The 14,503-nt window shown below is 32.3% G+C and overlaps 1 protein-coding gene across 1 annotated transcript; it reads left to right on the forward strand.

Moving 5' to 3' along the window:
• The first annotated feature begins 629 nt into the window (after positions 1-629).
• On the forward strand, positions 630-1,742 carry LOC108226958 (uncharacterized). The gene has a single exon (XM_017401953.2). It carries the CDS (start codon positions 762-764, stop codon positions 1,500-1,502), a length of 741 nt encoding a protein of 246 aa, XP_017257442.1. The 5' UTR covers positions 630-761; the 3' UTR covers positions 1,503-1,742.
• Positions 1,743-14,503: the final 12,761 nt, after the last annotated feature.

A 14,503-nucleotide genomic window follows, 5' to 3' on the forward strand; every position in this document is an offset into this window, starting at 1 on the left:
TCAGTTTAATTTGTGACTGAATACATTATATATTTATCAATAAAATACAATTCGGTTACAAATAATTAGGCAATTCGATATATTTTTAATTTAAAATTTAAAATTTTTATCAAAATCATGAATAAGATGTTATCATACTTCCAAAATACAAATAAATGTAGTTTATCTTTCAGTTACGAACGATTAAGTGATTGAACGGATAAAATTTTAATTTAAATCTTGAAAATGATATAACGTTTGAATGGATTGATTTCTAATTCAAAATTTGAAATTATAATGAAATCATGAAGAAGATGTTATCATGATTTCAGTATACAGCCAGATACGTTTTATAGTTATTCATAAAACACGGTTCAGTTACGAACGATTACATGATCGAACAGATTGTCAGATGAATTAAAGATAAGCCCAAAATTTAATCTATAGACTCACGTCGCCAAATGCCAACATGGTTCCAAACTTTAACTTATTGGTGCCTTTTGTGCCCACCGATTATTATAATTTAAACCCAATTTTTTATCATATATTGCAGTTACAAATAATTCTCAAATATATTAAATATCTTACCAATTTTCTCATGACAAATTAAAGTAATGTTATTATACGAAACTGTCCTGTGCTCCTATCCACCTTGAGAAGGACTATAAATTCGTACCACTCCCCCGCAACTCTCTTCACCAAATCACGTCCATCCATAAACAACTCAAACCCTCTCCCACCCTGTTTCAGTTTCCCCGTGTTTCTTAAATTCGACTCGAAAAATGTCGGATTATCACACATTTGTCGACACTGTTACGATCGAAAAGGCCAATGCCATGGCGAGGTATCAGCGTTTTCGAAACCTGGAAAAGCTGTTACGTTTTTTTCTGATTGTTTTGCTTCTTGCATTTCTTTCTTGGTCATCAACTCGAGTTCCTGAGGCTGTACAAACCTTAAAAATCTCCGGGAAGTATGTCGTGGATTTTTCGACTTACGTTTTAAATCCTCACATTATTTTTCTCATCGGGAACGCGATTGTGCTCGCACTGTACGTGCTTTCTCGTCATATGGACGTAGAAAAAACCTCCACCACTTCTGTGCTCTATGAAAATTATGAGAATACGGAGAATAAATCGTCGGTTAACGCGATCGAGGAAGTGGAAGCACCGGTAGAGATTGTTGCAGCGGAGAAACAAATTGTGTGCAAGGAGGTTTCGAATTTGATCACCGAGAAAGAGAGCCAAGTGGCGGAGAAAGCTCCTGTGACTCAAATAAAAAAATTGAACAGGACCGTGTCGGAGAAATTGGAGAAGCCGAAGCCTCGAAAGCAGTTCCGAAGATCAGAAACTGAAGTCCGGAGAGTGGCTGTGAATTCTAGCAATCGACAATTGTGTAGAAATTTGAGCAAATTCGAGACGGTGGACACGTTGAGTAACGAGGATTTTCGGCTCACTGTTGAGGCTTTTATCGAGAAGCAACAGAATTTTCTTCGCGAACAGAGGATGGCTGAACTGACTCTATGAATATGAGAATGAAGATTATTAGATTAATGAGTCGGATTAATTAGTAAAATTAGTTAAAGATGGAAGTTGATTTTAGTATTATTTCCATTTCTTCGTGTTTCTCTAACTACTTTGAATGTTCTGTCCAGTTACTTCGAGTTTTTACTGGAATTCGGGACTTTTATAAATATCTTGCCTATTATGTATGTGTATTTTCTATTATCAGGAATTTTACTTAACAGTTCTTCTCTTGCACTATAATTTTAGGCTACTGATATTTAGCGCAATTGTGAATGAACAATTAGGAGCGGTTAATTGTCTACGTGTTATCTGATAGGTCACGAGTTTGATATGCAGAAATGGATTAGTATACATTTTGACAGTTTCAGCTTGCTAGGCCGGTTTCGTCAGTGGTAAAGTTAGGACGTTATGGTACAGAACAGAACAATTCAAAAGAATCAGAAAATAAGGGAAACTTGTATTAAGCTTATTGACAAATGTCATCATGTTCCTTCTGTGGTTTACTAATATTCTGTGTGGTTCATGTTTAACTGTATCCTTTTGGAACTCATTTGTCATTTTACCTCAGTTTAAGTCGATTGCCGCTTGCTTAGCAGTTAGCTCTCTGTTTTATTACCATTTCACTTTTTTGTTCATCTCTTCGGAGTTCAAGATTTGTATCTATACAAGCAGCTTTCACAATGTAAACACGGTGAAATCTTACACGGTTATGATAATGATATATGTTTGTATTCGTGAACGCTTCAATTTTACTTAGACGGTTATGATAATTATATATTGATTAATTGACGGTGATCTGAAGTAGTGAATTAAATTAGAGATCAATTATCAAAGTCGTCTTTTATTTTATTTTTTGCCAGCAAAGTCATCTTTTATTTATTTCAAATGTATTGAAATAGCCACTCACTGAAAAAGCAAATATAACTTACTTTTGTCATTTATTTCAAATGTATTAAATTTGTTATTTTAAAAGAGCAATGCTAGGTACCCCAAAATATTTTCCCAAAAATTGTTACCAAATGATGTGGCAAACAAGTGGAGAGTTATGATTGGGTGATGAATGAATCTACAAGAAGGCCTCATTATTTTGGGAGTAAATGCAACCAATCAGGATTAGACACCTCATTTGGGAAAAAAATTTGGGACAATTTTTTGGGGTCCCTAGCATTTTCCATTTTAAAATCTTCAAATAATTAACTAAATTAGATCGATTTTGAATTAAATAACTAACTTGATATATTTAAAGCAATCAAACGGTGATAAATTAGTAACATAATCATCCTCATAAATTAATTTATTGCGAGATGGATGACTATGCTCTAAGCTATACATTACTATAGAGAAAGAACAAGAATACTCTCAGTCTAACTGAACAAAAAAAGGAATAGGATAATCTGAAAAAATACAGACCCGTTCAACTAATCCATAAAATTAGGACATGAGGTTAGATTCTTGGCAGAAGTTTAATAATATTTAATGAAAGTCTATAGTGGATATTAGGGAAGAGAACCGGAATATATTAAGAAAAAAGCATCAGATTTTTAAAAAATGGTGATATTAGATTAATGTAAAGTGCATTTTTTAGGCTTTAAGTCAACATCACACAAAGAGAAAAGGGTCATACTTAAACATGATTAATCCATATTGCAACCCTAACCCCAACATAAACATATTTTAAACTACATTTGTTCTGTAGTTGCCAACTCCAGGTTTTAATCTCAAACAGAGCATTTTTTTTATTTTCTAGTGCATGTTGTTTTTGTTTATCTACTTTAAAATATATACCCAAGCACTATATGTGTTTCAAGACAGAACCTCCTCTTTTCAGTACCTTTTGACCCTTTTCTTATATTGAAACTTAACTTCTTAGCTTAATCTCCTAACACTCTTCTCATTTTCTATCTAACAAAAAGAGTCTGCAGTTTTTATAATTTTGTTTTCAGGCAATGAGAGCTGAATTCTATGGAGATCTGTCAATTTATTTTAGTTTTAAATAGGGGATCGAAACCTCGACATCCATTTAGATGAGCTCGTTGATTTCGGACACACAATTTAAGGCCCATTGACCGCATAACTACATTATTTAGTTTAAAATAATAAATTTCTGACAGTAAATGCATCTTAAGTTACGTATCCAAAGTCAAATAACTCATCTAATTTGCAAATTTGGGATGGAGGGAGTACTATCAAACCACTGCAACAACAATGAAATATCTAAACTTTGTAATTAATTATCATTTCGACCTTGGCAGTTTTCCAAATTTAAACGATATTTATCAATTTGGATAAACTATTATTTAGCTATTTTATGACCTCTCAGATGAAAAAGAAAATTTGTGGATAGAGTTGAGTACAATCATACATGTGTGAATGCTTTGTGTTTTTATGTAATGTGCTGTATTTCTGATGCATTAAAGAGAAGGCACTCCTTAAAACTTTAAGAATAAAAAACTGCAAAACAAAATCAACAAACTACATTTTTTTTTTTGTCTAATTAGCAACAGACTACTTTTGAGTCACTAATATAATAGAAAAGTACATTATTGCATCGTTAAGGAAGAGGTTCAGCTCTTAGGAGTCCCTGTCACCAGCTAAAGATTGATTCTCTTTTCTCAATAGAAAATTGCATTATGGCATGCTAGATTCTTGTGAATTTAAGGACAAATAAATTAGAGGTGCATTGAGCCATTGCTAAACAACTAGTACATATGTCCTGTTGCTGGGAATCAGCAGCAAATTCGCTGTTATATTACCAAAATTCTATAATTATCATTCACATATCATTTCTTTGATTATCAAATTCTCACACTCGTGTTAGACAGAGTTTTTCTTGAATTTAGTTCGAATTACTAAGTATGATCTTTTTAAGTGGTAAAAATAGTGAGCGGACTAAGTTTAACTTGTCTGGCGGCGATAAAGTCACACAAATTTCCGAAGAAAGGACCTAACAACCTAATTAGGCCAATATAATTCACAACATATTTGTTTCGACTAAAAGGGTGTCGTCTCACCTCCACATCGATTTTACAGTTTACAAGAATAGACGTATATAATGATAATCTAATTCAAGCATTGCTGAAAGAGTGGTGGATCAATTTATATTATTGACTAGGTAAGACACAAGCCATTGAGCCAAAGGCCTTGGCTGCTTGTTTTCCAGAGTTACTGAAATTTATAATATGTCTTGCTGTCCCTCCTATATGTGGTATGAAGATGCCTCAACAAACAACAATCAATTGCTTAACCCCCTCAACCCAATCCAATCCAAAACAAATAATTATACATGGTCAACACAATCGATCAACTTGAACCCTCCAACTCCAGATAAAGTAATCTCATAAAGGATCATTTATGCAATATGGCTTATTCTTGTCTATTCTGTAATGTGGTCTGGTTGGTGAATAAAACTGTTACACATATACTACTTATTTATTTATGTGACAGTGGAGGGGGCTGAGCTTCTATTGTTAGAATACAGGACATAGATTTATTAGAAAAATCAAGGCATCCCAACAATAGAACATATATGGCTCCTTTTGATAATTGAACATACCACATTAATACTGTAAACTAAGTAGTTTGTACAAGTTCTTGTTGTAACACTGTCGCTTTCTGCTAGGTTACTACTTACCAAGTTGAAGGGTTATAGCATCATGAACATAAGAGGAATCTGGTGCTAACTAATACTATAGTCTTGATTGAACTTCAATGTTTAGTAAAATAAATTTTTTTCCCATCCCTAATGAGAAATAAAAAAAGAAACTGAAAAATCGAGTGGCAGAAACTGAAACAGCTACTTTTGAATTAACAGAAAAGATACACAGCTCCTAAGTGATCAAAAAAAAGAAATAAATTTTAGTTTAAATTCACTAAAATATTTTTTTAATCCCGACTGTCGTTCAAAAAATCAATGATCAATTTTTTAGTCATAATTAATTTCGAATTTTAGTTTTGTCACTGACTATGTAATCAATTTTTTATGTGTGAGATTGGTATTTTAAGAGAAATCATGAATCGGATATTACTATCGCCTATCGGTCCATTTAATTGTGACGTGAGAGTCTCGTGCAATGGTATTCAGAATATATTTTTTTCCTCTGAAAAACCATGTCCCAATTTGCACAGATTTTTCAATTCGGGTGTTCTCCAATTGCAAATTTCCACTTGATGCAGATCTTGTAAAGGGATAGTCTATGTGATGTATGTCCTCGTGTGGGTGTTTTGGATGCATCTATAAACACAGACTGTTGTGCATGAATTTGGATCCATAAAGAACACATATCGACAGAAGCTACAACTCATTCTTCATATTTTTTAGTTGAATTGTACCTCATTTTATGGGAAATTTGAATCAAACAGTTCCATCCATGCATCACAGTGTTAATATTCAAGCTGGCATTCTAACAATTTCAGTATCTCAATAAAGGTACGTATAATATCATAATTTTTTGTTGCCCGTATATATCTACAAGCTCCTTAAGCTCTCATGTACACATCCGTATATCCGTATCAGTATTTTTGTTTAGTACTTGCAGCCTATACTTCATTCAACCTATTTAGTTAAATTTCGACAACTTAATTTAGAACTTATCAGTACTACGGTGTAATTTGACCCTCTTTCTTGTTCAAAATTCCGTGTGATTTCATTTCAATACTAAAAGAGTTAGATTGCAAAATTGCAAAAAGTCCGGAATATAACAAATTTAAAATCAATGTTCCTGAATATCGTATGTTGAAAAAATGTTCTTAAATATCATATTACAACGGTTTATTGTCTAGCGTTTTCACTTCTTACGCTTCACTCTATTTTGTGTAGTATTCTCAGGAACAAAAGTGGATCAGTTGTTATGTTCGGATACGACACGCTGAAATTAATATTTTTTTAATTTGGTGAAATGCAAGTTAAAATTACGTTCAATAGAAGCCCATTAGTAAAACCCAACAAATCTGAACTCAAAGATTAAAAGGTTGAAAACACTAGATGAACTACCACTGTGGAGCAGGATCTCAAAACGTAGCATGAGATAGCGCTGTGAAGCGATATTTGAGATTATATTTCAAAATATGATAATATTATGATATATAGGGCTATTTTTCAGAATACGATAATATGATAATAAGATCGAATGCCCGTACCACACTACTCTGGGAACGTGGCTTACCAATGACTGGGTGTTTGTATCACCCCACTTGTACCGTATCTGTACTATATGTATTAGCAGTACAGTACTCCCTCCGTCCCGATCAATTCTGTATAGTTTTTTTTGGATGTCCCATTATTTTTATACATTCCCAAAATAACAACTTTTTACAATATAAAACACTATTACATCCACTATATTCTTCCACTATCTCCATTCTATAATAATAAAAACACTATTACACCCACTATTTTCCTCCACTATCTCAAATCTATTATTAAAAATAAATGGGTCTCACCACTTTACCAACTTTTCATCTAACTTTACTCATTTCTTACCTTTTTTCTTGGTCTCCGTGTCCAATCCCAATGTATATTATTCACTGGGACGGAGGGAGTATTATAACTTTTCATCTAACTTTACTCATTTCTTACACTTTTTCTTGGTCTCCGTGTCCAATCCCAATATATATTACTCCCTCTGATTCTTATTTCTTTTCCCGTTTCATATGTCGGCACTGTTCATGACACGAGACAAATTACTTATTTACGCTTAATTTATAAAACTAAATATAGTCATGAGTGATCTTGTTGGATTCATATTTACGAGTACTTTAATACAATGAAATTTTTATATTTAATACCAATACAAAACTAAAGATATTAATGATTAAAAATGTGTGTTGGCAAGCGTGACGAAGACAAAAAGGAAAAGTATTTAGGGACGGAGGGAGTATTCACTGGGACGGAGGGGGTATTATTTTTGATGAAACGAATACAGCTGCAACTCTGCCATAGATTCGTATGCCAAATGCTGCTAAACCCAGGGAAATTATGTGCCTTGTTGGGTGGTTTTGCCTCTCCCTTTTGAGTTAGAATCGGTTCATCTTCTTTGGATAAGTTGATTTATAAGCTAAAAATTATTATGTGCGAACTCTGGCATGAGCTTATTGTTGATTATCTCCGCATTCTATCTTGCTTATCCGAAAAATTGATTTTTTTTCTATCTAAAAATTTGAGATATAATTATCAAAATAACTATTAAACTTTTTTGTTTTTTAATTTTAATCACAAAATTAATTTTTTTAAAGAACGATACAACTAATATAAAGTCTATTTTATTTTTTTTGACAGAAAAAACACTTGCTCGTATCGATAAAACGCCAATATTCCGAGGAGTTTCTTTCATTCAAAAAAGCTTATCATCTAGCCGAAAGACATGAAAATGTCTCCGGAAGTTTAGACAATAAGACCTTAATGTCCGAAAAGAAAATGTCCCAACTTGTAAGACCACGCTACCTGAAACAAATACAATACATTAATAACAAGAAAATATAATAAATTTAATAATTAAAATCAGTATAGTTTATCAAATCAAAATAAGGTAAAAGTGAATGAAATGATAAATATAAAAATAATTTGACAAGAAAAAAGATAATATAAGAAAGAAAACATAAAAAAATATATCTAACGAAAGGGAGACCCTTTGGCTAGATATATAACAAGATAAATAATTACTAAAAATAATTAATGATAAAAGTATTAATATATAAAACTGCAATCTTCAAAAAATATCTAAAATTTTAAGTAACAAATTAAATAAAATGTAATAAACAAGCCAACCAAATGGCACTGAATTGCCGTTTATTAGGCCAAGAATATACGCCATCAATCATGGCCACCCATAAATGGTACATATCAAGACTGCAAGTCAATATACACCAGTTAACATAATGCGTTAAACTCTAATCAGTAAGAATTAAAACATTTAGAGCATATATATATACAAGCAATTATACGAGAAAAAATAAAATTCAAAGATTAACACCAATTAAGTGAGTCAACTTACCATTTAAAAACTAAAAATTAAACTGCAATAACTACTTTTAAAGACAATTTATTTTAATAAAAGAGGGCAAACACCTTACCAATTTTACAAAGCAAAGCCTTTAATCATGCAATAAAATCAATGAAATTTTTTTCAAAATCACGCTAATTGATACTATCATCTTATCATCACCAACCATCACCATATCTCGTCATGTCACTAACAACAAGGATGAACAAATTATAACCTTAGAAGATCATAAAACACAATTGCAAATAAAACTTGTGACTCAAAAAATTGATAAGACAACATATTAAGCACCTAATATACATAATAAGTTTGACTACACTTCACCAACATTCTCATCTACCAGATAAATCAAAAAAGAGAAAATTATGACATAAAACAACACCTACAACAATTGATAATTGCGCACAAATACAAACTTAAAGAGAAAATCCGAATATCACATCAAAACTTTTAAAACATAAAGTATTGAACATACTAAGAAAACAAATAGTCACATAAACATGTAAATTAAGAATCGGAAAAAGTACACCTTTGTTTTTGAATGTCGGAATCTTGACATGTAGATCCGTAGATGAGCTCTAACGAAACGATTAGAATACGTGTGTATCATATTTGTTGGGAAAGAATCACCAGCGCTCCTCTTCCCGTTCCATTATCGTGATGCACGATCGGATGTATTTGAAGGGCAACCCTCCATAGAACCGGAGCTAATTGAAGGGTAAGAAAGCAGATCGAGATCAAACCTGAAAAAATCATAATCACGCGGCAGAACAAACTGATAATGAATCTTCGAACAACATAAACATCATCAGTGTATTGAAAAACTAAGAATTAGGGAGGGGGGGAAGAGAGAGATTTTCTGACTTGGAGCACCTTACTTTATTATTGCTGGCTCAACTCTAAATATAAAGTCTATTTGAGAGACCCAATTTTTAAAAAAATAAAATAAAATAACTATGGTTAAATGAAAAGACATCAATTTTTATAATTTTATTTTAACTATCTACGTAATCTATCATACACACAAAACAATCAACTTCATTTGAATTACTAGTGTTTGTAAGAATATGATTTTAAATAATTATCGACTATAATAATTAATTCAAAGTGTTAGGTCCAAAGTATCGTAGAAGGGGGGGTTGAATACGATACTCACTACAATTTAAAATTCTTTCGAATCTTGCGGATAAACAAATTGCAGTCCTGTAATGGGTTTCGTGTTCCGGATATTTATTGGGTCGGTTTCTGAGGATATGAAAATATTAAACCAACACACAATATTTTCCAAGGTATATCTGTATATTGATAAATACCTCGAAGGTGCTATAAATCCAAACCCGAAGGTTGGCTACAATGACCACTCCTCTAAATATTACAAACCCTATCCACTACAAATATTTATGGTACAAAACTAGGTTAGGGTGTGTGTATATTTGAGAGAGTTTGTGCATAGCACTTGGCCATCCATCCCGAAGGATGTGTAAATTGTGAGAGCACAACTTACATATTTATAGGCTTTCAACAAACTAACCCTGGTTAACTAAGCCAAACTTGCGCCAGGATATATATTCAGATATTATGTATCATCAATTTGCTCCACTCAGAATTGGTGCCACCATGAGTTTGCGCCTAGTTTACCTGTGTAAATTATGTGACTTAGAAAAATCCAAGCAAGATAAACTTGCGCTACATTCACACTGTGGCCACTGATATCACTCCTGGTTAGTGAGTTAACCAACTTGCGCCTATAAGTGAGTTCGCGCCACAGGGAGAGAGAGTTTGCGCCAACGTGAAGCTGCGCTACCTGTTCTCTAGTATTACAGTGTGCCAATGCCTTAACCATTTCACTTGAATAGTCAAGTGGCGCCTGGCAGTCCTATGTTACCACTGTTATCTCTCATCATGAAGAGTTAGTGGCGCAAGCTTCACATGTTCATTGAGTTGCCTAGCCAATACATATAAGAGACTCCCCAGTATAGATATTGCCTTAGTTGATTTCATCAATTGACGCTACTTGCGCCTGGATACTTCAGTGTCCACGCTGTTCTCACTCCTGGTTAAGGTGATAACCAACTTGCGCTGTTAGGGTTAAAGACTTGCTGCGTCACTAACTTGCGCTCCAACAGATATTCCTTGTATATAGTTTCATGACTTAGCTTCTGCTACATTCATGTATACAGGTGCCAATACTTCACTGTTATCACTTCACCAGTGGCGCCACATATATATTTACCGTTCACTCCTTGCGCTGGCAGCAGTAGGTCACAGTAAGAAGACATGGACAAGCATGTAAATCTCCAACTTGCGCTATGTACAATGCACCAGCCAAAAGCTTCAGTGTGTACATATCTGCCTTGGTCGATTTCATATTAAGATTCAAATGGCGCTTGCTGCAATATCTACAGGAAGAGAGAAGTGAGTCTCACAGTGAAACCCTAGATGCACATGCAAACCCTAGGTTGCCCTAGACACCTGACATCATCACATGCATGCATAATATATATATAATATAATATATTATGTTGTTATTATATTAATAAATAAAAATATAAATAAATATATACACACATATATATTTTATTTATATGAACATATAATAATATATGTACATATATTTAAATATATTCTCATATATTTAAATATATATAATATATAATTATATGTAAATACAAATGTAAATATATATATAAATATATATAGAGATATATATATATAGTTATTTATAAATATAAATATAAACATAAATATATATAAAGAAAAGTATATATAAATATATACATATATATAATATTTATATAAACATATAGTAACATATATATACACATATATTTAAATATATTCTCATATATTTAAATATATATAATATACATATAACTATGTGTAAATATAAATATAAATATATATATAAAGATATATATAACTCTCTCTAAATATACATATATTTATGCACATAATATAATATATATATACACTTAATTATATAATTGCTTATGTAAAATATAAATACATATACTATATACATATATATTTATTTAAATATACATACATATAAATATACATATACATATGTTTAAAAACATATATACATATATATTATATATATTATATTTAATTAAATATACATATATACATATATATAAATATATTTGTACATATACAAATATATAAGTGCACACATATAAAAGATAGGTCACTTCCTGATATGTCTTTCTGTGGAAGCTTGACATATGACATTTGAGCAGTAGACTTGATACAGCTTGCAGAGGCTAGGCATTTGGCTTGGCTTTGGAACAAATGACTTGTTATGACTTGATCAATTCTTCGATTGATAAATACTTTGCAAACTCCGTACGTGCTGACGCTTAGTGCACTGGTCTGGTTCACAAGCGACTAACACTGAAGTCAAACATTGTACCGTCTTTGTTAGCAAACATTGATCAGTCGGTTCCGGGTTAGTTTATGCTTCAGTTTGTTGATTATAAATAACCAACCAAGATATATAGAAATATCTTGCTTCAGGGGTTGCACTGAAATCTTTCGAGTACTTGGACAACATCTTCATTGCTTCCACAATCTTGAATACTTCAATCTTTATTCTTCACTGAGGCATGAACATATTAATGAACTTCTTCCAGTGAACTTATTCCTTCAAGACTGTAGATGGCTTCTTCAATCTTTGTCTTCGTATCTTCCGATTCTGGTGCAGGCGTAGTGTTATTTACTTGTCCTGTTCTATTGTTGAGTTATCATCCCTATGTAACAGATAGGGTTGTCTTTACATTTAGACTTACACAAAGTGAGGACTCAGTTCACTCGAGATTTATTCAAGCCCAAAGTCATAATTGTAGCCCACTATAGGGTAGACAAAATCTTGTCGTAACAGTAGTGATTGAGGTTAAGAAGGTTATGTTTATTAAAGTGACGATGAAGTGACAATTGAAAAGTGAAACCCAAAGGTGAATCCTTGCATACTGGAAAATGTTACAGGTCCAAGATGTTGATGAGGAGTCAACTTTTGATGGTAATAAGTAACTTTGATTTGCTGGAGGGTCTTCATCATATAGGATGAGACATAAGAAGTTTTATCTCAGAAATACGTACTATAGATACTTGTCTACGAATGATAAAATCGGGGATGCTAAGAGATCAACGAGAGCCACTCCGCGTAGATTGCAGTTTAGATAGAATAAACCGATAGTCGAGTTGCCTGGAAAGAAGTCCGAAGCACATGACGAGCGATAGAGGGATTATCAGTTAATTGGTTGTCAGTTAATTGGTTGTTAACTTGTGTATATCTGGAATACTACCGGGTCACTAAGGGGTGAAAACGAGTCAAAGTACGAACAACAGTATGGTCGGATTCGGCTCGAATTTATAATTAATCATTCGAATTCGGTCCAGATTCGAACTAAAATTATATAAGTTTGCTCATATTCGATTCGGGTACGAACAACAGTATGGTCGGATTCGACTCCAATTTATAATTACTCATTCGAATTCGGTCCGGATTCAAACTAAAATTATATAAGTTTGCTCATATTCGATTCGAGTTCGAATATCGATATTCGTATATGATCCTGCTCGGCTCAAACGGATTCCACATTTCTCATTTTGATATATTCGTATTCGAATTTGTAGAAGACAATTTAAAAATTATGAATACTGAAATAAATATCTACTATAACTAAAATGAAATCATTTGTAGAGTCAGGTTCCACATAAAACCGCTTAAACTTAGAACCTTAGAACCACATTAATAGTCATTAAATAAGGGTATTTAAATGTGTTTTAAATTAGTACATATTTAAATATACATGTCTTCAATCAATGCACATTCTTATTTTACTGATACTAACCATATTTGATCATTCTAGCAAAAAAATTACATTTGATCCTTAATTCATATATCTTCATAGTGTGGTAAAGTGATATATATATATATATATATATATATATATATATATATATATATATATAAAATAATTTATATACTGCTGCACTTTCGTGATAAATGAATAAATCGAATATATCTATTATGATTTTATAACACTATTATCTACATATACTGCAACAGAACTTCAACATACAAAGAGCTGCAGCTGAATCTCGTGTTTTGTAATATTATATGAGCTAGATATGTACTGCAGCAGAATCTCGTGTTTTGTAATATTATATGTACTGCAACAAAAATTCGTGTTTTGTAATATTATATTATTAAAATTGATTGAGAATTACTTCTTGTTGTAGGTTTGATTTGCATGCATATATATTAATTAATTATTATTGGAAGTAGGGAGTAGTTAATGATTATTATGATTTGTAATAATGATCAATATATAAGGTAAGGTATCTTAAATAGCATGTAGTTTTAATTTATATTTATATAGCTAGGTAGATCATGATCTTTAAATTTTTATTCATCTGATGGATGTGTGTGGTGCTAAGTTCTAATTATAATATTGGTTCTAATTTGAACCTCACCCATATTATATGATTTACGAATTTGATTCGAGTATCTTTATTGAATAGGTATATTCAGGGGCGGAACCAGGGGTGGCGAGGGGGGGCTGGAGCCCCGGCTAGAAAAAAAATATCAGTAGAATTTTTTTTTTCAGCCCTGAATGTTCTCTAAAAATGATATAAAGAAATTTTTTGAGCCCCGGGTAAGTTTCAAAAATCTTTGTATTAATTGATATTTTTCCTTCAATCAAATTTTGTTAAATATCTGAGTCGCGAATATTTTTTGAGCCCCGGGTGATTTGATCTCCTGGTTCCGCCATTGGGTATATTCGAGTCCTCTTAATTAAATCAAACTACTCTAAATAAATATGTCCGAGTACCAGAATGGTAGGATCCGACTCGATATTCGTTCGAAATATAAAACCGGATTCAAATTCGCTCATTTTTAAACGAATACGAATTATATTCGTTTTTAACGAGTCGAACCCGAATTCAAACCCGAATTATTCGGATTCGTTTTCAGCCCCACGTGCGACAAACGAC

This window comes from Daucus carota, chromosome 6 (assembly GCF_001625215.2).
Source record: "Daucus carota subsp. sativus chromosome 6, DH1 v3.0, whole genome shotgun sequence".
NCBI lineage: Eukaryota > Viridiplantae > Streptophyta > Magnoliopsida > Apiales > Apiaceae > Daucus > Daucus carota.

Bases quoted from the DNA above. Each gene is read 5' to 3' on its own strand.
- LOC108226958 (XM_017401953.2), top strand. From the start codon at position 762: ATGTCGGATTATCACACATTTGTCGACACTGTTACGATCGAAAAGGCC.